Source organism: Moschus berezovskii, chromosome 19 (assembly GCF_049115385.1).
Source record: "Moschus berezovskii isolate FMDL1 chromosome 19, NW_MosBer_1.0, whole genome shotgun sequence".
Lineage (NCBI taxonomy): Eukaryota > Metazoa > Chordata > Mammalia > Artiodactyla > Moschidae > Moschus > Moschus berezovskii.
This window is the reverse complement of record NC_142478.1, coordinates 7,135,023-7,160,130: the sequence shown is the minus strand read 5'-3', so window position 1 is coordinate 7,160,130 and position 25,108 is coordinate 7,135,023. Positions and strand designations below refer to the sequence as shown.

General features: G+C 38.0%; 1 protein-coding gene across 5 annotated transcripts in view; it reads right to left on the bottom strand.

The window, feature by feature from the left end:
* Nucleotides 1–25,108, bottom strand: part of RBM46 (RNA binding motif protein 46) — a 113,485-nt gene that overhangs the window by 77,993 nt on the left and 10,384 nt on the right. The window contains exon 4 of one of the 5 annotated variants that reach the window (XM_088827930.1): nt 17,495–18,673. The exons of the other annotated variants lie outside the window; for them this stretch is intronic. Within the exon in view, the coding sequence (XP_088684056.1) occupies nt 18,606–18,673 (68 nt within the window). The 3' untranslated portion in view covers nt 17,495–18,605. Of the gene's footprint in view, nt 1–17,494; nt 18,674–25,108 lie in introns of those variants that run through there. 5 annotated transcript variants of the gene reach the window in all.

The window sequence follows — 25,108 nt, the reverse complement described above, 5'->3', positions numbered from 1 at the left end:
AGGTGCCTAACCCCAACTGCCAAGGGAGCAGCAGCCCAGACGCTCGCACCCACCACTAGTGAGCAGGGGCTGGACAGGGAGGCTGGGGCGGCATCATCGGTCCTCAGGGTAAGGACCAGGTCTGAATGCCCTGAGGACTATCTGAGGAAGCTAATGAGAGACAGCAACCCAAATTGGGGGATCGCTAGAGAGGAAAAATAGAGAGAGAACTTTCCCACGGAAGGCTCTAACACGCAGCCTGGCTCGCTCACAGAACAAAGGACTAAGAGAATACCCTAAAAGAGCGAGCCAGCTGCATACAGCCCACCCCTCACCCCACCCCTCGCCAGGGCAGAAAGGCAGGCATGTGAGAGCCAGAGCCAGAAGGCGGGGGCTGCTCCAGTCTCGGCCCCACAGACGGATCCTCCACCAGACTGGGAGCAGGCCCCCAGCTGCTAACCACGTCTACCAGGGATCCTGGACGGTTGACACCTGCCAGGACATTGCAGTCTGAGGTCAGCTCCCCAGAGGAGATACACAGCTGAGATGGCGCTCCCGTGGGGTACCAGGGAAACTGAGCGGCTGGGACCAGGGAGGTGGTAAGACGCACAGCCCACCTGGGACAGTGCACTCGCCAAGCACCTGGTCACCTGAGCTGCTTGGACCTGGGAAGGGCACAGAACGGATGCCCAACCGAGTCTGTGCCCTTGTGGAGTTCCTGAGAACCTGAGTGGCTTAGATCTGGGAAGTGCACAAAACGCAGGGCCGGCTTTGAACAGTTCCCCTGCAGAGCACCCTGGAGCCTGAGCAGTGCAGACCCGGAAAGCACACACCTCTGTGAGCGGGGCAAACCCAGTGTGGTCCATGCACTGCGAGCACTCCCACACATGCCAGCATATTTGTTTGCAGCGTTCCTCCCTCCCCACAGCACAACTGAGCAAGTCAGCCTAAATAACTGACCATGTCTGCCCCCTTGTGTCAGGGCAGAAATTGGAAGAGACTTGCAAACAGAGGAAGCCAAAATAAACAAATAAGAGAGAACCACTCTGGAAATGACAGGTGCAGCATATTAAAACCCTGTAGTTAACATTGACTAAGCACTGGAGGGGGCTTATAGACCTTGAGAACAAGTACAAGCTGGAACAAGGAACTACCTAAAACTGAACTGACCCCACACTGCCCACAGCAGCTCCAGAGAAACTCCTATTTTTACTATAATCACTTTTTAAATTTTTAAAAAAATTTAGTTCTTTATTACTCCTTTAATTTTCATTTTTATAACCTACAATTATCTTGCAAAAAAGACCATATTTTTAAAGAAAATTTCACATATATATATTTATAACTTTTGTGGCTGATTTTGTTTTCTATTTTTAAATTGTATTTTTGAGAGTCTAACTTCTACTCTAGATTTTTAACCTTTGCTTTTGGGTATTTGTTACCAATTTTGTACCTTTAAGAATCTAATCTTCAGTATCCATTTCCGCTCAAGGGTGTGATTACTGGTCTGACTGCACTCTCCCCTTTTGACTCTTCCTTTTCCCCCATAGGTCGCCTCTTATCTCCTCCCTCCCGCTTCTCTTCTCTACTTAACTCTGTGAATCTCTCTGGGTGTTCTGGGCTGTGGCGAGCACTTAGGGAACTGATTTCTGGCTAGATGGGTCTCTTCCCTTTTGACTTCCCACTCTTCTCCTCCTGGTCACCTCTATCTCCCGCCTCCCTCTTCTCTTCTCTGTGTAACTCTGTGAACATCTCTGAGGGGTCCAGATTGTGGAGAAACTTTTCATCATTAACCTAGGTGTTTTATTATCCAAATAATGTGCTGGATAGATGGAGAAGTCTTGAGGCTACTGTAAGAATAAGACTGAAACCCAGAGGCAGAAGGCTTAACTCCAAAACTTGAGAACATCAGAGAAATCCTGATTTCAGGGAATACTTATAGACAGCTCATCCAAAAGCCTTCATACCTACACTGAAACCAAACTCCACCTAAGAGCTAACAAGTTCCACAGCAAGACATACCAAGCTAATTCTCCAGCAAAGCAGGAACACAGCCATGAGCATTAAAAGACAGGCTGCCCAGGGCCATACCAAACCCACTGACACCCCAAAACTCACTACTGACACTTCATTGCACTCCAGAGAAGTGATCCAGCTCCACCCACCAGAACACAGACACGAGCTCCCCTAACTAGGAAACCTTGACAAGCCACTAGTCCAACCCCACCCACAGGGAGGAACCGCCACAATAAAGAGGAACCACAAGCAATCAGAATACAGAAGGGCCACTCCAAACACAGCAACATAAACAAGATGAAGAGGCAGAGGAATACCCAGCAGGTAAAGGAACAGGATAAATGCCAACCAAACCAAACAAAAGGTGAGGAGACAAGGAGTCTACCTGAAAAAGAATTCAGAATGATAGTAAATATGATCCAAAATCTTGAAAACAAAATGGAGTTACAGATAAATAGATTAAAGACAAGGCTTGAGAAGACACAATAAATGTTTAACAAGGACCTACAAGAAATAAAGAGTCAATCAATAATGAATAATGCAATAACTGAGATCAAAAGCACTCTGGAGGGAACCAACAGTAGAATAACTGAGGCAGAAGACAGGATAAGTGAGGTGGAAGATAGAATGGTGGAACTAAATGAAGCAGAGAGGAAAAAAGAAAAAAGAATTAAAAGCAATGAGGACAACCTCAGAGACCTCTGGGACAATGTTAAATCTCTCAACATTTGAATCGTAGGAGTCCCAGAAGAAGACAAAAATAAAGGGCATGAGAAAATACTTGAGGAGATAATAGTTGAAAACGTCCCTAAAATGGGGAAGGAAATAGCCACCCAAATCCAAGAAACCCAGAGAGTCCCAAATAGGATAAACCCAAGGCAAAACACCCTAAGACACATATTAATCAAACTAACAAAGATCAAATGCAAAGAGCAAATATTAAAAGCAGCAAGGGAAAAACAACAAATAACACAAAAGGGGATTCCCATAAGGATAACAGCTGATCTTTCAACAGAAACTCTTCAGGCCAGGAGGGAATGGCAAGGCATACTTAAAGTGATGAAAGAGAAAAACCTACAACCCAGATTACTGTACCCAGCAAGGATCTCACTCAAATATGAAGGAGAAATCAAAAGCTTTACAGACAAGCAAAAGCTGAGAGAATTCAGCACCACCAAACCAGCTCTCCAACAAATGCTAAAGGATCGTCTTTAGACAGGAAACGCAGAAAAGGTTTATAAACTCGAACCCAAAGCAACAAAGTAAATGGCAATGGGATCATACTTCTCAATAATTACCTTAAATGTAAATGGGCTGAATGCCTCAACCAAATACAAGGACTGCTGAAGGGATACCAAAACAAACCCCTATACATGCTGTCTACAAGAGACCCACCCCAAACCAAGGGACACATACAGACTGAAAGTGAAGGGCTAGAAAAAGCTATTTCATACAAATGGAAACCAAAAGAAAGCAGGAGTAGGAATACTCATATCAGATAAAATAGATTTTTAAACAAAGGCCATGAAAAGAGACAAAGAAGGACACTACATAATGATCAAAGGATCAATCCAAGAAGAGGATATAACAATTAAAAATATATATGCACCCAACATACGAGCCTCTCAATATACAAGGCAAATGCTAACAAGTATGAAAGGGGAAGTTAACAGTAATGCAATAATAGTGGGAGACTTTAATACCCCACTTTTACCTGTGGATAGATCAACCACAGATAATTAGCAAGGAAACACAAACTTTAAATGGTACAGTGAACCAGTTAGACCTAACTGATATCTATAGGACATTCCACCCTAAAACAATGAATTTCACCTTTTCCTCAAGTCACACAGAACATTCTCTAGGACTGATCACATCCTGGGCCATAAAATCTAGCCTTCAGTTCAGTTCAGTCACTCAGTCATGTCCGACTCTTTGTGACCCCATGAATCACAGCATGCCAGGCCTCCTAGCCTTAGTACATTCAAAAACACTGAAAAAGTTTCAAGCATCTAAGATTAGATGTCAATTACAGGGAAAAAACTATTGAAAACACAAACATATGGAGGAGCAGCTTCTGCTGCTGCTGTTAAGTCACTTCAGTCATGTCTGACTCTGTGCAACCCCATAGATGGCAGCCCAACAGGCTCCCCCGTTCCCGGGATTCCCAGGCAAGAACACTGGAGTGGGTTGCCATTTCCTTCTCCAATGCATGAAAGGAAAAGTGAAGTTGCTCAGTCGCTCAGTCGTGTCCGACTCTTAGCGACCCCATGGACTGCAGCCTACCAGGCTCCTCCGTCCATGGGATTTTCCAGGCGAGAGTACTGGAGTGGGTTGCCATTGCCTTCTCCAACATGCTTCTGAGTAACCAACAAATCATAGAAGAAATCAAAAAGGAAATGAAAATATACATAGAAACAAATCAAAATGAAAACACAACAACCCAAAACCTATGGGACTCAGTAAAAGCAGTGCTAAGGGGGAGGTTCACAGCAATACAGGCTTACCTCAAGAAACAAGAGAAAAGTCAAATAAATAACCTAACTCTACACCTAAAGCAACTAGAAAAAGACGAAATGAAGAACACCAGGGTTGGTAGAAGGAAAGAAATCACAAAAATTAGGGCAGAAATAAATGGAAAAGAAACAAAGGAGGCTATAGCAAAAATCAACAAAACTAAAAGCTGGTTCTTTGAGAAGATAAATAAAATTGACAAACCATTAGCCAGACTCATCAAGAAAAAAACGGAGAAGAATAAAATCAACAAAATTAGAAATGAAAATGGAGAAATCAAAACAGACAACACAGACATACAAAGGATCATGAGAGACTACTATCAGTAACTATATGCCAATAAAATGGACAACTTGGAAGAAATGGACAAATTCTTAGAAAAGTATGAGCCAAAAACTGAACCAGGAAGAAGCTAAAACTCTGAACAGACCCATTACAAGTATGGAAACAGAAACTGTACTCAGAAATCTTCCAACAAACAGAAGCCCAGGACCAGATGGCTTCACAGCTGAATTCTACCACAATTTTAGAGAAGAGCTAACGACTATCCTACTCAAACTCTTCCAGAAAATTGCAGAGGAAGGTAAACTCCCAAACTCATTCTATGAGGCCACCATCACCCTAATACAAAAACCAGACAAAGACACCACAAAAAAAGAAAACTACAGGCCAATATCACTGACGAACATAGATGCAAAAATCCTCACCAAAATGCTAGCAAACAGAATCCAACAACATTTTAAAAACATCACACATCATGACCAAGTGGGCTTTATCCTAGGGATGCAAGGATTCTTCAATATTCACAAGTCAATGTGTCACATTAACAAATTGAAGGATAAAAACCATATGCTTATTTCAATAGATTCAGAGAAAGCCTTTGACAAAATTCAACATCCATTTATGATAAAAAAAAAAAAAAAAAAACTCTCCAGAAAGAAGACATAGAAGAACATAAGTTCAGATCAATTCAGTCACTCAGTCGTGTCCGACTCTTTGCGACCCCATGAATCACAGCACGCCAGGCCTCCCTGTCAATCACCAACTCCCGGAGTTCACTCAAACTCATGTCCATTGAGTCGGTGATGCCATCCAGCCATCTCACTCTCTGTCGTCCCCTTCTCCTCCTGCCCCCCCAATCCCTCCCAGCATCAGAGTCTTTTCCAGTGAGTCAACTCTTCGCATGAGGTGGCCAAAGTACTGGAGCTTCAGCTTTAGCATCAGTCCTTCCAATGAACACCCAGGACTGATCTCCTTAAGAATGGACTGGTTGGATTTCCTTGCAGTCCAAGGGACTCTCAAGAGTCTTGTTCCAACACCACAGTTCAAAAGAATCAATTCTTTGGCACTCAGCTTTCTTTATGGTCCAACTCTCACATCCATACATGACCACGGGAAAAACCATAGCCTTGACTAGATGGACCTTTGTTGGCAAAGTAATGTCTCTGCTTTTTAATATGCTATCTAGGTTGGTCATAACTTTCCTTCCAAGGAGTAAGTGTCTTTTAATTTCATGGCTGCAATCAGCATCCGCAGTGATTTTGGAGCCCCCAAAAATAAAGTCTGACACTGTTTCCACTGTTTCTCCATCTATTCCCATGAAGTGATGGGTCCAGATGCCATGAACTTAGTTTTCTGAATCTTGAGCTTCAAGCCAACCTTTTCACTCTCCTCTTTCACTTTCATCAAGAGGCTTTTGAGTTCCTCTTCACTTTCTGCCATAAGGGTGGTGTCATCTGCATATCTGAGGTTATTAATATTTCTCCAAGAAATCTTGATTCCAGCTTGTGCTTCTTCCAGCCCAGTGTTCCTCATGATGTACTCTGCACAGAAGTTAAATAAGCAGGGTGACAATATACAGCCTTGACGTACTCCTTTTCCCATTTGGAAACAGTCTGTTGTTCCATGTCCAGTTCTAACTGTTGCTTCCTGACCTGCATACAGGTTTCTCAAGAGGCAAGTCAGGTGGTCTGGTATTCCCATCTCTTTCAGATTTTTTCCAGTTTATTGTGATCCACACAGTCAAAGGCTTTGGCGTAGTCAATGAAGCAGAAATAGATGTTTTTCTGGAACTCTCTTGCTTTCTCCATGATCCAGAGGATGTTGGCAATTTGATCTCTGGTGCCTCTGCCTTTTCTAAAACCAGCTTGAACATCTGGAAGTTCACGGTTCACGTATTGCTGAAGCCTGGCTTGGAGAATTTTGAGCATGACTTTACTAGCGTGTGAGATGAGTGCAACCGTGCGGTAGTTTGAGCATTCTTTGGCATTGCCTTTCTTTGGGATTGGAATGAAAATTGACCTTTTCCAGCCCTGTGGCCACTGCTGAGTTTTCCAAATTTGCTGGCATATTGAGTGCAGCACTTTCACAGTATCATCTTTCAGGATTGGAAATAGCTCAACCGGAATTCCATCACCTCCACTAGCTTTGTTCATAGTGATGCTTTCTAAGGCCCACTTGACATCATATTCCAAGATGTCTGGCTATAGGTGAGTGATCACACCATTGTGATTATCTTGGTCATGAAGATCTTTTTTGTACAGTTCCTCTGTGTATTCTTGCCACCTCTTCGAGTACAAAATGAAGCAGGGCAAAGGCTAATAGTTTTGCCAAAAGGATGCACTGGTCATAGCAAACACCCTCTTCCAACAACACAAGAGAAGACTCTACACATGGACATCACCAGATGGTCAACACTGAAATCAGATCGATTATATTCTTTGCAGCCAAAGATGGAGAAGCTCTATACAGTTAGCAAAAATAAGACTGGGAGCTGACTGTGACTCAGATCATGAACTCCTTATTGCCAAATTCAGACTGAAATTGAAGAAAGTAGGGAAAAACATTAGACCATTCAGATATGACCTAAATCAAATCCCTTATGATTATACAGTGGAAGTGAGAAATAGATTTAAGGGACTAGATCTGATAGATAGAGTGCCTGATGAACTCTGGACGGAGGTTTGTGACACTGTACAGGAGACAGGGATCAAGACCATCCCCATGGAAAAGAAATGCAAAAAAGCAAAACGGCTGTTTGGGGAGGCCTTACAAATAGCTGTGAAAAGCAAAGGAGAAAAGGAAAGATATAAGCATCTGAATGCAGAGTTTCAAAGAATAGCAAGGAGAGATAAGAAAGCCTTCCTCAGCAATCAGTGCAAAGAAATAGAGGAAAACAACAGAATAGGAAAGATTAGAGATTTCGTGAAGAAAATCAGAGATACCAAGGGAACATTTCATGCAAAGATGGGCTTGATAAAGGACAGAAATGGTATGGACCTAACAGAAAGAACATACCTCAACATAATAAAAGCCATATATGTTTATCACACAACAAACATTATCCTCAATGGTGAAAAATTGGAGGCACTTCCCCTAAAGTTAGGAATAAGACAAGCAGTCACCACTACTATTCAACATAGTTTTGGAAGTTTTAGCCACAGCAATCAGAGAAGAAAAAGAAATTAAAAGGAATCCAGATTGGACAAGAAGAAGTAAAACTCTCACTGTGTGCAGATGACATGATCCTCTACACAGAAAACCCTAGAGACACCACCAAAAAATTACCAGAGCTAACCAATAAATATGGTAAAGTTGCAGGATATAAAATTAATACACAGAAATCCCTTGCATACACTAACAATGAGAAAACAGAGAAATTAAGGAAACAATACCATTCACCATTGTGACAAAAAGAAGAAAATAGGAATACATCTACCTAAAGAAACAAAAAACGTATACATAGAAAACTTTAAAACACTGATGAAAGAAATCAAAGAGGACACAAATATATAGAGAAATATACCATGTTCATGGATCAGAAGAACCAATAGAGTGAAAATGAGTATGCTACCCAAAGCAGTCTGTAGATTCAATGCAATCTCTATGAAGCTACAACAGTACTTTTCACAGAACTAGAACAAATAATTTCACAATTTGTATGGAAATACAAAAAAACCTTGAATAGACAAAGCAATCTTGAGAGAGAAGAATGGAACTGGAGGAATCAACCTTCTTGACTTCAGACTATACTACAAAACTACAGTCATCAAGACAGTGTGGTACTGGCACAAAGACACATATATAGATCACTGGAACAAAAGAGAAAGCCCAGAGATAAATCCACACACCGATGGACACCTTATCTTTGACAAAGGAGGCAACAATATACAACGCAGAAAAGACAATCTCTGTAACAAGTGGTGCTCCAAAAACTTGTCAACTACATGTAAAAGAATGAAATTGGAACACTTTCTAACACCATATACAAAAATAAATACTCAAAATGGATTAAAGACCTAAATGTAAGACCAGAAACTATAAAAATCCTAGTGGAAAACATAGGCATATCACTGTCTGACATAAATCACAGCAAGATCCTCTATGATCCACCTCCTAGAGTAATGGAAAAAAAGAAAAATAAACAAATGGGACCTAAGTGAACTTAAAAGCTTTTGCACAACGAAGGAAACTATAAGCAAGGTGAAAAGACAGCCTTCAGAGTGGGAGAAAATAATAACAAATGAAGCAACTGACAAAGAATTAATCTCAAAAATATACAAACAGCTCATGCAGCTCAATACCAGAAAACTAAACGACCTAATCAAAAAATGGGCCAAAGAACTAAACAGACATTTCTCCTAAGAAGACATACAGATGGCTGGCTAACACATGAAAAAATGCTCAACATCCCTCATTATCAGAGAAATGCAAATCAAAACCACAATGAGGTACCATTTCACGCTAGTCAGAATGGCTGCTATCCAAAAGTCTACATGCAATAAATGCTGGAGTGGGTGTGGAGAGAAGGGAACCCTCTTACACTGTCGGTGGGAATGCAAACTAGTACAGCCACTATGGAGAACAGTGTGGAGATTCCTTAAAAAACTGGAAATAGAGCTGCCGTATGACTCAGAAATTCCACTGCTGGGCATATATACCGAGGAAACCAGAATTGAAAGAGACATGTGTACCCCAGTGTTCATCACAGTACTGTTTATAATAGCCAGGATATGGAAGCAACCTAGATGTCCATCTGCACACGAATGGATAAGAAAGCTGTGGTACATATACACAATGGAATATTACTCAGCCATTAAAAAGAATACATTTGAATCAGTTCTAATGAGGTGGACGAAACTGGAGCTTATTATACAGAGTGAAGTAAGTCAGAAAGAAAAACACCAATACAGTATATTAATGCATATGTATGGCATTTAGAAAGATGGTAACAATAACCCTGTATACGAGACAGCAAAAGAGACACAGATGTATAGAACAGTCTTTTGGACTCTGTGGGAGAGGGCGAGGGTGGGATGATTTGGGAGAATGGCATTGAAACATGTATATTATCACACGTGAAACGAATCACCAGTCCAGGTTCAATGCATGAAACAGATGCTCAAAGCCAGTGCGCTGGGACGACCCTGAGGGATGGGATGGGATGGGGAGGGAGACGGGAGGGGGGTTCAGAATGGGGACACATGTATACCCGTGGCAGATTCATGTCAATGTATGGCAAAAACCATCACGATATTGTAAAGTAATTAGCCTCCAATTAAAATAAATAAAGGAGTAAGAAGCAAATTTCAGCTGACTTCTCAACAGAAACAACAGAAGCCTGAAGACTGAATGGAAATAACCTCAAGGAATTAATGAAAAGTAACAGTTGATATAGTAAAAATACCCTTTCAAAAATCAGATGAATTAAGGACATAGGCAAACAAACTGAGGTAACCTGTCACTGGCATATTCATACCAAAGAAAACACAAATGAATATTCTTTGAGCAGAATAAAGAATTAATCATAGTTGATGCTTGGTATTATCAGAAAATAAAGAGCAAAGGAGGGAAATGATATATAAACAGTACAAATCTATGTTAACTAAAATCTACTATAATTAGGTATGTGGGGGTTAAAACATAGTCTTAAGACATATGGAAATATCAAGACACTACAAAAAATTGGAAGAGAACAGTGTATTAAGGGCCTTGCATTGTCTGAAATGGAATAAAAGCACTAATCAATATTAGATTTCAATAACTTAAGAATACATGTTGGGGGCTCCCCTGGTGGTTCAACGGTTAAGACTCTGGACTTCCACCACAGGGATTGCGAGTTCAATCCTGGTCAGGGAACAAAGATCCTGCACGCCAGGTGGTGCAACCCCCCAAAAAGAAGACATATTGGAGGCTACAAGGTTAAAACTAGAATAATAAAGACTCTATGACTAATATAGCTAAAAGAGGAAGACAGAAAAAAAGCGACTAAATAATCCATTAAAAGAAGGCAAGAAAGGAGAAAAGGGGAAGAGTACACAAGGACTCAGAACAAGGAATAGAAGGCAAAGGGCAAGACAAGAAACTTAATTCTTAACGTTCGTGTAAGTACAATAAATGCAAGCTGATCAAACACTTAAAACACAGACTTTCAACAAAACCAAATAACAGCAACAAAAACAACAGTAACTCTACATTGGAGTCATCTTAAAACTAAGATACAGGGAAAGTAAAAGTTCAAAAATAGAAGAAAATACATGTGGAAACCTTAATCAAAAGAAAGCCTGGAAAGCTATGTTAATATCAAAAGTATTCTTTAAGGCAGGAAAGAATGATAGGAGTCAAGATGGCCAAGAAAAATATCAATAACCTCATATATGCAGATACCACTCTCATGACACAAAATGAAGAGGAACTAAAAAGCCTCTTGATAAGGGTGAAAGAGGAGAGTGAAAAAGCTGGCTTAAAAGTCAGCTCCAAAAAACTAAGATCATGGGCATCAAGTCCCATCACTCCATGGCAAATAGATGGGGAATAAGTAGAAACAGCAGCAGATTTTATTTTCTTGGGCTTCAAAATCACTGCAGATGGTGACTGCAGCCACAAAATTAAAAGACGCTTTCCCCTTGGGAAAAAAGCTATGACAAACCTAAACAGTGTATTAAAAAGCAGAGACATCACTTTTGGTCCATAAGCTTTGGTTTTCCCAGTAGTCATGTATAGATGTGAGAGACCATCAAGAAGGCTGAAATTGATGCTTCTTTATTGTGGTGCCAGAGAAGACTCCTGAGAGTCCTTTGGACAGCAAGGAGATCAAACCAGTCAATCCTAAAGGAAATCAACCCTGACTACTCATTGGAAGGACTGATGCTGAAGGTGAAGCTCCAATACCTGCTGAGAAGAGCCGACTCACTGGAAAATACCCTGACGCTGGGAAAGATAAGGGCAGGAGGAGACGGAGTCAAAAGAGGATGAGATGGTTGGATGGCATCACCAGCTCAATGGACCAGAGTTTGAGCAAACTCCGGGAGACAGAGAAGGACAGGGAAGTCTGGTGTGATGCAGTCTATGGGGTAGCAGAGTCAGACACAACTTAGCCACTGAACAAAACAACTACAATGCATTACAGAGATAGAATGACACAGTATGACAATAAAATGCACACTTCACCAGAAAAACATAGCAATTCTAGATTTCTATGCACCTAATAACATACAACCTAAAATTATATAAAGCAAAAGCTGACAGAACCAAAAGGAGGAAAAGGCAAATTTGTAGTCACGATGGGTAATTTTCACAACCCTCTCACAGTAATAGAATAAGCACCAAAAAACATGAAAGACAAAGGATTTTACATGTGATGAGTACACCTGGACTAATTTATGAGTTGAATCTATGCCCAAAATGGTAGGCTGAAGTCCTAATCCCTAGCACCTCATAATGTGACCTCGACTGGAAACAGGTTAATCACAAATGTGATTAGTTAAGACGAGGTCATCCTGGAGTAGTATGTGGTTAGTTGGTCAACAGTGTCTGACTCTTTGTGACCCTGCGGACTGTAGTCCTCCAGGTTCTTCTTTCCATGGAATTTTTCAGGCAAGAATACTGGAGTGCATTGCCATTTTCCTCCTCCAGGGGATCTTCCCAACCCAGGGATCGAACCTGCATTTCCTGTGTCTCCTGCATTGCAGGCAGATTCTTTACCTGCTGAGCCACCACGGAAGCCCATAGCAGGGACTCAACCTAGTATGCTGGATAGCCTGATAGAAACAGACAAACATAGAGAAGAACATGCCTCATGAAGACAGAAAGATTCAGGGAGAAGACAACCTTACTCGACAGAGGCAGAGGTTGGAGTAATGCATTGAGAAGCCAACACATTAAAAGACTGCTGGCAAATGCCTGAAGCTACAAGGTGCAAGGAAATCCCCCTACCAACTAGAGGGGGAACCAACACCTTGCTTTTTTAACTCCAGACTCCAAAACTACGGAAAAACAAATTTCTGCTGCTCAAGTCAAACAGACTGTTCCACTGTGCCACAGCAACCCTAGCAAACTGAATACACTGCACTTAACAACCGGAAATACCTTCTTTCTAATCAGGCATGAATTATTTAGTTAATCATTAAAAAACAAAAGACAAAGTACTGAAATTACCCATAATATACTTCCTGATCATAGTAAAATAAAAAACAAAAATATAACTATAGAAATCTTCGTATGTTTAAGATTTATTATACTCATGTGAAATCAAAATGAAGTATTTTCAAATAAATAATGATAAAAATCAACGACATCAAGACATAACGACACTTAAAAGGGCAATTTGTAGCCCTGAAATGTATACAGTGTAATAAAAGAAAGGCTGAAAACTCTAAGGTGACTTCTTAAATGATATTCCACATTTCCAAAAATATACATATAACGCCATCCAAACTCTTCCATAGAACGTTAAAAGAGAAAAAATTTAGTAAATGTTTTTATGAGGAAAAGTATGGCCCAATCTCATTAATGAACACAGATATAAAAACCCTAAAGAAAATATAAAAATGAAATTTAGAAATACATAAAAAGGATAATGTATATCATGATCCAACTGGGTTTATTTCAGAAATGCAAAACTGGTGTCACATTCAAATATCAATCAATGCAGTTAACATTAAAAGAATAACAGATAAAATGATATAATTACCCACATAATTGCCGAAAAACTTCATCGCCCATTTGTGATAAAACCTCTGAGCAAACTAGGAATAGAAGGGCCATGATAAAGGGCTTCTGCAAGAACCACAGTAAACATCATAGCTTAATCGAAACACTGAAAGGATTTCAGAATGCCTTCTCTCATTGTTTGTCTTCCAGGCTGGATGGGTGGCTCCAGCCAGTGCAATAAGGCAAGAGAAAAAAAGAAAAGAGAAAGGACAGCAAAGGAGGGAAAAAAATCCCAATTTTTTGTGGTTGATACGACTGTGTAAGTAGGAAAATTTTAAATAATATAGACCCAAACCATTATACTCAAATAAATAGTATTATTCAATACATAATAAGTAAATTGTATTTATATAAACAGGAACAATTAGAAATAGAAATAAAAGGCAGCATTTACAATGGCAGTGAAAAACATTAAGACTCAGGAACAAATCTAATAAAAGATGTAGGAGATATTTACACAAACATTTATAAACTATTGAGTGTTTACAGAAATTAAAGAAAGTCTAAATAAATGGATAGATCTACAAGTTTCATGGGTCAGAAAGCCCAGTATTATAAAAATGTCATCACAAATGGAGCTACAGATTCAATTCCAATCAAATCCCTAGTAGGATTTTTTTGGTGAAAATTTACAATTGATTCTAAAATTTATATGGAACTATAAAGGCTAAGATGAGTCAAGGTAATCATGAAGAAAAGAAAAAAATGTGGGAAGATAATTCTCTACTAAATATCAAGATTTTCATAATTAAGATACTGTAATAAAATCAATCAATGGAAGGGAACATAGAATCTACAGTAAGACTTATACCAATATATATGTAAACATATACACACATATACACACAATACATACTTCACAGCCTCACTAAACTTGAATGATAAAAGTTTCTAAAAGATAATACAGGAGACTATTTTATCACCTTGAGGTAAGCAAAGATTTCTTAAGCAGGGCACAAACAGTACTAACTTCTAAGTATTAATAAAGTAAACCACACTAAAATTAAGAACTTCTGTCTTTTTCAAAGTATATCATGTAGAGATTAGAAAGGTAAGCCACTAGTGGAAGAAGGTATTTGTAAAGTATATATCCAACAAAGGGCTTGTACCTTAAAAAAGAAAAAAACAACCCAATATAAAAAAGGGACAAAAGATTTAAAACGAGACATTTCATCAAAAGGATATCTTAATGCCCTATAATCTTATTAAAAGATGCTCACTATCCATTACTCAACAGTGATACAGAAGTTATAATCTCAATGAGACAGTAATATATATCCAGCCAGAATATTCACTATCAAGAGACTAATAGTAATATTCAAAGTGGTGGCAGGGATACGGAACAACTGAAACCCATGTACTGCTGCTGCTGCTAAGTCGCTTCAGTCGCGTCCGACTCTGTGCGACCCCATAGACAGCAGCCCACCAGGCTCCGCCATCCCTGGGATTCTCCAAGCAAGAACACTGGAGTGGGTTGCCATTTCCTTCTCCAATGTATGAAAGTGAAAAGTGAAAGTGAAGTCATTCAGTCTTGTCCGACTAGTAGCGACCCCATGGACTGTAGCCCACCAGGCTCCTCTATCCATGGGATTTTCTGGCAAGAGTACTGGAGTAGCTTGCCATTGTAGTAAAGTATAAATTGATATAATCACATTGGAAAACTGTTTTGCCTTATCTGTTCAAGTTTTAAAGGCTTGCCAGGTGGCACTAGTGGTAAGGAACCTGCCTGCCAAGGCAGCAGACCTAAGAGACTCAGGTTCAATCCCTGGGTCCAAAAGATCCCCGGGAGGAGGGCATGGCAACTGACTCCAGCATTCTTGCCTGGAGAATTCCATGGATAGAGGAGCCTGGCAGGGTACAGTCTATAGCGTCACACAGAATAGGATATGACTGAAGTGACTTACCACACATGCATTCAAGTTTTAAAAATATCACCTACCACTTTTATGCCTGTGTATTCAACAGAAATGCATTCAAATGTACACCAGAAAAACCCACCATGTACAAGAATATTCACAGCATCGTTATTCAAACAGATCGAATATGAAGCACTCAAATTTCTAACAACAGAAATAGCAAACGGTATTATTTTGATGGAATCCTTACACAGATGACAGTACATATAACAACACAGGCCAACTTCATAAACATAATGTCAAAATAAACCAGACAAAAATACACAAAATTCTGTACACATTTCAAAAACAGAAGTAGTCAGAAGATTAGTTTCCTTTGGGAACTGAGATATCTGAGTAGGAGCACAGAGGGCCATTCTAGGGTATTGATATTTTGTCTTCCCCTAGTGGTTACAGCTTCCTTGGTGGCACTAGTAGTAAAAAACCTGCTGGCCAGCAGGAGACTTAAGAGACCCAAGATGATCCCCTGGAGGAGAAAATGGCAACACACTTCAGTATTCTTGCCTGGAAAATTCCATGGACAGAGAAGCCTGGGAGGCTACAGCCCACAGTGCTGCAAAGAGTCAGACACGACTGAAACCACTGAGCATACACTAGTGGTTTGTTACACTGATGTGCTCCCTCTGCGGTAATTCACAAAGCTTTCAGTCATGAACTGAGCATACTTTTCAGTTTGTATGTAATGTAGTAAGTTAAAAAAAGAATTAGTACAGACAAATGAAAAGTTAATCACTTATAATTTAAAAAATAAAACCACACAATGGTTACTGTCAAAGCAGAATAATATATAAAATAAAAATGATTCAAAGTTGCAGAAGATACTATCTATTGTTAGGTGAGATGGGGACAAACAACTGAGAATTCTGAACAAGAGAATATGGAGTTCAGAGGACTTGATATGCTACACATTATAATAGCAAGCCACTGTAGGCTCCTGAGCAAGGAAACAATGATGAAAAGCAACAGCCAGACATAACTTCAGTGATAAATTATATGGGTGAATTACGTGCTGCTGTGATGTCTGAGCATAATCTAAAAGCAAAATGAGAATACCAAGCAACAAGATACCATCAACAGACCTAAACAAACTTTGCCTATTTGAAATTCTGTCTAGTATCTGATGGAGGGGAAAAAAAACAAAACAAGTATCTTCTGCAAGCATGTCACATATGTGATCAGTGGGCAATGCTTACCCTAGAGTAAACATAAGAATCTCAAAGCTAGTTTGCAAACAAAGTATGTTCCCAACTCCTCTCTAACTGAAAAGGTTTATTCAGGATTCACACAGGTGTCTCAGGCGCACACTGTTCATACATGGAGTGAGTGGGATACGGGCTTGTTGGGACTAGGAAGACAAACCTGTCTGAAAAGCAGGCAGAGTATGAAACAAAAGCCCATTACACTATATTTTAAATTTCAGAAGAATAACTTGCCAATAATATTCCCCAAATTCAGATCTGTCGTCAAATGCTTAACATTACACAAAGGTCGGTTTTCCACTGGGAACACATAGTTAATAAACAACAGTAAAGACAAACCCAGACAGCATATTTAAAAGCAGAGACGTCACTTTGCCGACAAAGGTCCGTATAGTCAAAGCTATGGTTTTTGCAGTAGTCATGTAGAAATGTCAGACTTGGACCATAAAGAAGGCTGAGTGCTGAAGAGTTGATGCTTTTGAACTGTGGTGCTGGAAAAGACTCTTCAGAGTCCCTTGGATAGCAAGGAGATCAAACCAGTCAATCCTAAAGATCAACCCTGAATATTCATTAGAAGGATTGATGCTGAAGCTAAAGCTTCAATACTTTGGCCACCTGATGCTAAGAGCCGACTGACTGAAAAAGACCCTGATGATGGGTAAGATTGAGGGCAGGAGCAGAAGGGGGCAACAGAGGATGAGACGGTTAGATGGCATCACTGACTCAATGGACATGAGTTTGAGCAAGCTCTCCAGGAGATAATGAAGGACAGGGAAGCCTGGCAAGCTGCAGTCCATGGGGTTGCAAAGAGTCGGACACAACTGAGCAACAGAACAACAGAAAAAGCAGTTAAGAGCACAGCTTCTTAGAAAACTGGGGGATCCTGAACAAATTAGTCTACTAAAGCCTTGGTTTCTTCATTTATTAAAAAATGGTGACATAAAATAGAATAAATATTATACAAATACTATATATATAAAAATAAAATAAAAATAATATATACATAAAGACATAAAAATAATATCTACAGCACCTCAAAGAGTTTATAAAATAATGTAGTATCATGTAAAGGCATTTACCACAGTACCTAATATACAGTAAACACTCCAAGAATCTTAACTACTATCATTACTAATAAAATTCATTATTATACATGATTGGAAAATCTGCTGTCCTGGATTTGTTTTCTGAATAAAGATTTTTAATACTTATACAGCATATTTTAACATAAAAGGCACTACTGCGGGCCCTTTACAATTTTAACTCATTTAATAAATATAATTAGTCTATGAGATAAACATTCTTAACATTCAGATGAGGAACTCAAGTACAGCGAGGACAAAGTCAGTTTCCCAAGTAAGTAATGAAGTTGGGATGTGAATTGAGGAAATTCAGCTCTGAGTGCCATGATTTTATATTCAATGTTGCCTGTGTGTTATCCTAAAGATCTGAATTTCCTTTTGCCGTAATTCTCTCTAAAATGCAATGTACTATTTCCTGACCCTCTCATCTCAGGTCATCCAATTACATTTTCTCATAACATCCCATACTTCTTTAGAATGTTTATCAGAATTGTAAATGAGTAATTGTCTCCCTCAACAGAATGTGAGTTCTATGAAGGCAGCAGCTGTGTGTGATTCACTCCAGTGATCCTCAGGACTTCACAGAGAGCACTGCTGCTGCTAAGTCGCTTCAGTCGTGTCCAACTCTGTGAGACCCCATAGACGGCAGTCTACCAGGCTCCTCCATTCTTGGGATTCTCCAGGCAAGAAGGCTGGAGTGGGTTGTCCTTTCCTTCTCCAATGCATGAAAGTGAAAAGTGAAAGTGAAGTCGCTCAGTAGTGTCTGACTCTTCGTGACCCCCTGGATCGCAGCCTACCAGGCTCCTCCGTCCATGGGAGTTTCCAGGCAAGAGTACTGGAGTGGGTTGCCACTGCCTTCTCCATGAGAGCACAGCGTTCAGTAAACATTTGTTGCATGAATATTCATATTAACAAGGTGATGCAGTGGCAGGAGACACAAGAGATGGTGATTTAATCCATGGGTCGGGAAGATCCCCTGAAATAAATGGTAAACCCACTCCAGTAATCTTGCCTGGAAAATTCTATACATAAAAAATGCTTTATTGCTATATAACATCAAGCAAAGTTCCCTGTGCTTTACAGTAGTCCTTGTTCAGTCAACATAATTTTAAAAGTAAAAACATGCACTCATCACAAAGGTTTAGAAATAGAAAATCACCAACACGCTGGAAATCTCTTGCATCACTTTCAATCTCTCGTCTTAATCCTTAAAGCAATTATGACCTTAATTTTTAAGTGTTAACCATTCTCTTGCTTTCCTTTATAGTTCTGCCATATATTCCTTCATTACTAAACAATATATTGTTCGGTTTTGCTTGGCTTTATTTTCCTAATCATAATTTCCCATTGACTTAATTCCTTCAATTTTTAAGATTTGAATCCTTTCATACTTTACTTATTTTTAATAAGCCACCTCATATCTTTCAGGGAGAGACAGTGACTATGGTGGATAGCCCAACATCAGTAAAAAATAAACAGAAAAGATAAAGATGAGATTCCACTTGGGTCAGGCTGCTCTGTCAGTATGAGACAACGCTCTCTCTCCTAAACACAAACTGAGCTGAGGAGAAGTTAAACATCTTTCCATCCTTTTCCTAAGTCAGCTTTTTATAATAGGGCTCTAGAAGTTATATAAATTCCCTGAATTAATGAACTATATATTTAAAGAACCCTAGGATAAATATAATTAAACAATGCAACAACACTTCAATTTACTTGGTTTCAAATTACTGATAACTCAAATCTAAACATAAATATTTGCGAGTTGGCTACAGAAATTTTTCTTGTCATATAAAAATTTTCAAAATACAACATCAGACTCAAATAACTGAAAATCAAAATCATTATGGCCTAAAAAATCAGACAAAATCTCAAGGCAATGAAATTTGCCTTCTTTACCAGTTTAACTCAGACTGGCTGACATCAGTATCCTTGCCAAGGCCTACGAGGACTGATGAAAAAGGATGTTAATCCTCCTCAAGTCATGTTCACTAATAAGCCACTCCCTGCTTGTGGCATAAACCACAATAAGCGAAAATAAAGAAGGTACAAAGATTTTTAAAAATCAGGAAAAGTAAGGTTTAAAAATACACTGTTAAATAAAGTTAACTGTAAAAAGAGCAGATATCCTAGAGTCACAGTTACCCTAGATACATTTCAATACAAGCACTTAAAAATCTTAAAATAACTAAATCATAGAAAAAACTTAGAAGAAATAAAGGAAAACAAATCACAGATAGGTCATATTTGTAAATACCCCTCAGAAGCTCAGAGAGCTTTCACAGAATAAGTAATCCTATTTTCGCTCAGTATCTCCCCTTTCTCTCTAGTTAAGAGAAAAAAAGTAACTTTCCAATGCTCCGATATCTTTGTTATGTCTATAGTTGGTATATCTAAATCTCACACCTATGAATCACTCAAGGAAACTTGATTTGTGATCTCTCAAAGAAACAGATGTAGACACCTAAATACACAAGTGAGACATTTAAATTAATAAACTTACTCTGAATTATTGTGCTTTTGGTAAAAATTATAACTTTATAGTGCAGAATACTATTTAAACCTGTTTTCCAAAGAATCATAATGGCTCACTTGGAATGTTTTAAATTCTATACCCCAAGTTACCCAATATAGGTATCCCCCACTTTCTGAAAGTTCACTTTACACATTACACATTGCTATCTGTTTTTACTAACCAAAAGAAATGCAAAGCGGATTTTTCCTCTATGAGAAAAGGCAGAAAGCAAAAACTGTTTAGCATTCATTCTGTAGCAATTCCACTATAAAGATAGCATGCAGCCTAAACATCCAGACCAGCGAAGGCAAGCTTCTTCCCCCAGAATGCCAGTGTCTCAGCATCAAGCTGTCAAGAGCTCTGAATTGTGTCAGTGAGCATTTGTGCTTTACCTTGATTTACTTTGTGCATCTGTTAGCAAGATTGTGTCCTAAGCCTCTTTGCTTTATTCTCTTTGGCTTACAAAAGGTTTCATAGAAAGGCTCTACTTTGGATAGTGGGTGAAATTGTACTTTACTAGATCTGTAACTACCTATCGATCAAAAATTAACACAGCCACAGAAGGAATAAGCCATACACACTATGGCACATCGGCTGCAAATTTACTTACTCCCTAATCTGGCCAGTAAACAAGCAGACTGGAATATGTATGCTGAAATGAAGATAAAAGAAAAATTAATTTCATGGGCTTGCAGTCTTACAACAATTCACCTAAAAAAGAGGATTACCAAAAAAAAAAAGTAAAGCATCTCTAGAAATAACATTCTTAGAAAATGTAACGAAAGAAAATAAAAATCATGAAAGAAAAAAATGAAGTAAAGGTCAATAGATAACTACTGTATTAAGGAAACGAGCTGTATATTCAAGTTTAAAATTTTTATTTAAGTTTATTTACTCTTGATTACTCTGCGTATAAAAATCAGGCTGTGCATATATATGGAATTTAGAAAGATGGTAACGATAACCCTGTATACAAGACGGCAAAAGAGACACAGATGTATAGATCAGTCTTTTGGACTCTGTGGGAGAGGGCGAAGGTGGGATGATTCGGGAGAATGGCATTAAAACATGTATATTTATCACATGTGAAACGAATCGCCAGTCCAGGTTCAATGCATGATACAGGATGCTTGGGGCTGGTGCACCGGGATGAACCAGAGGGATGATATGGAGAGGGAGGTGGGAGGGCGGTTCAAGATGGGGAACACATGTACACCCGGGGCAGATTCATGTCAATGTATGGCAAAACCAATACAATATTGTAAAGTAAAAAAATAATAATAAAAAAAATTTAAAAAAGAACTTCAAAAAGAATAAAATAAAATTAATGAACTGAAAAAAAAATCAGGCTGTACTGTTTAAACGTGTAAGAAATGAGGAAGTTTAGAGTACACTTATCAAATTATCAGGCAATACAATTGAGCAGAACTGATGTTTTCTAATGATTGCACGCTGATACGATTTTTAACTAGAAGTTATAAATACATTTATAGTAGAAATCATTACCAGTGGTATGTAAGACTGTATTTACTAAAGGCAATGCAGAAAGATACACAGCTAGCCAAATAAATGATTCTCTTAAAATATGAATTACTGTAAGTAATTTTTATAACTCACATGTCACTTGCTGTAAGGAAAGGTCCACAAATAACTAATGACCTTTAACCAAATATTCCAAACTTAAGAGCAAGAAAATCCAAGTTGTTATTAACATTTTGGCGATTTAGAGATTCTAACCACCTGGGAAACTAGAGTTTTTTTGTTTTTTTTTTTTTAAACTCTCCAGAGGCAAGTACACTCTTCTTAAGAGGAAATGCACTATCAGGTCTTGGATAGAATACGCATCACTTTATGACAGAGGATGAATTGCTCTGGTATAGATAATATATCTGAAATTAACTAATAAGATCAGGTACTACATTTAATCCTCACCAAAAGGTCTGGAAGCAACTGACATTGAGTAATTTTAAAGTGGTTAAAAGCACAAATGATCACTTGAATAAATTCATCACAGTAAAACCATTTTTCCAAAACAGCTTCTATCCCCATTCACTAGTCCATTCATTTTACAGCATCAGCAATTACTGTCTACTAAATAGTAAGTAGGAAGCAGAAATAAAGGCACAATAGTGCAGCTTCTACACAGATTTTCACTATTCTAAACCCTCCAAAATAAGTATAAAGCTTACTTATTTTGGAGGGTTTAGAAGCTTAGAGGAGAGAAAAAAATCAATACAACACTGAAATTCCTTTTAAAGCCACATTGAAAAATATATTTAGGGGATACCAATGTGGCAGAATTTTGAGATGCTGCTGACATCTAAGAATGCACATATACAAAATTTACCGTGGCCTTTAGAGGAAAATTTACAAACCATGGATTTTTAAAATATTAAATATCATACATTAAGTTTATAAATTAAAAAGCAATAGCTATTATTAAAACTAGTGTATTAGAAAAAGAATTTTAGAAATGTATTAGCCAAAGATACTAAGAAACTGTAGGAGAGAAGATCAAGCATGACTAAATAAATGTATAAAGTAAATGAAATCACACGATCACATTTGTCAGCTAATAATATAACTATGGAGTAAATACTGGTCATATATGTTTTAATATACATCATTAATTTCCTAGATTCGCTGGTACAAAAACTAATTTCCAAATTGCTAATTAGGTTGTTTTAGAAAATCTTGGTTTTGATTATAATTGACAAATGCATAGAAATAAAAAATAATTACTTGTCATCATGAAAATGAAATAGGTAACTCATTTTCTTAATCTAGTTGTTTTGCTGTGAAGCAGACAAACATAAGTTTTGAATTATATGAAAAAAGGAGCATTAAACTGAGAAAAGGGTTAATTCTGACAAAAGCAGCTCTTGGTGTTAAACTATTTGAATTCTATCTCAGTACGCATAAGAAAAATTCAAATATTGTTTTTTGCTTCTTTACAGAGTTTTTATCATATTTTAAACAAAACCATAAATTTGGGGGAGGTGACCTCCTTAGAAATCACCAAGTAATACCCTGATATTTTAGAGATGAAGGCACCGAGGTCCACAAAGGTGGATCATTTCACGGTCACATTTTGTTGGCAGCTGAGACTATAGCTTCTTTTACTTGATTACTCATTATTAAGCGTCTCTCACAGCGCAACTTCATAAAAATTATGGTCCGTTAAAACAAGTGTTAGTAAGATAAAAATTATGAGTAATATCAAACGATGATCTTCTGGGAAAAAAAAAAACTGTAAAGTTTCAGGAGGAATAAAAACACATTTTCACGAACACAGGGCCCTCTCAGAGGTCCAAAGACACATAGCTGAGTTAATGGAATTTTGATCTCACCACTTGGTCATATGAAAACAAATTAATGTATAAAATGTTGGTGATCATCCCACTTAACTAGGTGAATTTTAAAGCAAATTCAGAAAATTACTTTTGTTCTTTAAAGTGTAAGTTTGAAATAGTATAAAAGTTAGATCCATAATTAGAACTGGAAAGAAAATATTAACTTTCTAAAAGTGTTAATTTTTCTAATTATTTAATTTTAAAATTTCACTATAACCACTATATTTAGCTTAAGTGTCTCCTAAAATTTCTTAAATTTAAAAAACTAGAGAAGTTTCTCTTTGTTTCAAAGCAATTTATTGGCAAATTTTTAAAGTTAAAATTTTTGAATTTCTGCCCATCAATCTGGAAATAATGATAGCTCATAAAAAATAGCACCAATTATTTTTCAGATGAAAACTTCTCAGAGTAGTATTTCTTCATCTTACTGTGTCTTCTATTTCATAACTTTCAACCAAGTTACAAGTGACAACAGAAATAAAAACCTAATCCTCTAATCTTTTAATGATATTAAAGCGTTAGCAAACATTACGGCCACATGCTTAGAATATATATATATATTTAATATTTTAGCACTCAATGACCAGAAAAAAATAAAGATTCTGATGATGTATGCCATTACAAAGTCAAATGTGAGAAGCAACATGCAGGTCAGCCACAAAATGAATGCTGAAAGAAGTACAGAATACATAACAAAGATGAATATTCACACATAAAATGGTCCACACAAATCAAAATGGATTCATCTAAGAAAAACATTACTTGCACAGAGAAAAAGCAAAAGCAAGCACAGTCAACACAGCTGTACTAAAAAAGAAATAAAATATCCACAAAGTTTCAAAAAACAGAACTGATGAAATTTAGATTAACTAAAGTCTGCATATTTTCTATTTCTAATTCTAAAAATCTGACTGAAATCACCAAAGCACATCTCTCTGTTCCCAAAGTAACTATGCATAGAGGCCATACCTCTGCCTTCTTCAGCAGATATGACTCCTTAAGAGCCAAAACAGTTTTATTACCTTTAGGTTCAGATTGCTTAGTAAAACACAATTCACACAAAAAAGGCATTCAAAAAAGCTTGTTCTTTAATTAAATTTTATCAGTCATAGCAACAGTGCAAAATTTCAGATGAAATTAAATCAATGTCACAAACAACCTGGTTTGTGACAGGTTCTTCACTCCTGTTTTTAAAGAGTTTCAGGTGGTCATTCAAGTAAAAAACTACCATTTGCATCAGGAATGAACAAACACAGAAATGAGAAATGTCTTCCCTAAAGTTATTTGTTGATAAATTATTTAAGAGAATCAATTATCACACACTGAGGCTACCTCCCTCCTTCCAGTAAGTATTCTCTAGGACTTTTCTTCCTACAAAACTAGGACTTTTCTTTATCTCCTTGATTTCTGTCTCCTAAAAGTGAAGACTCCTCCAGAGGAAAGGCATGTCAATACTGGAAGGCCCAGATTCAAGACAGAGGCAAAGTTTTAGGAAAAGCAGGATTATTCACACTGATAGTCTGATCAATTATTAAACAGATAA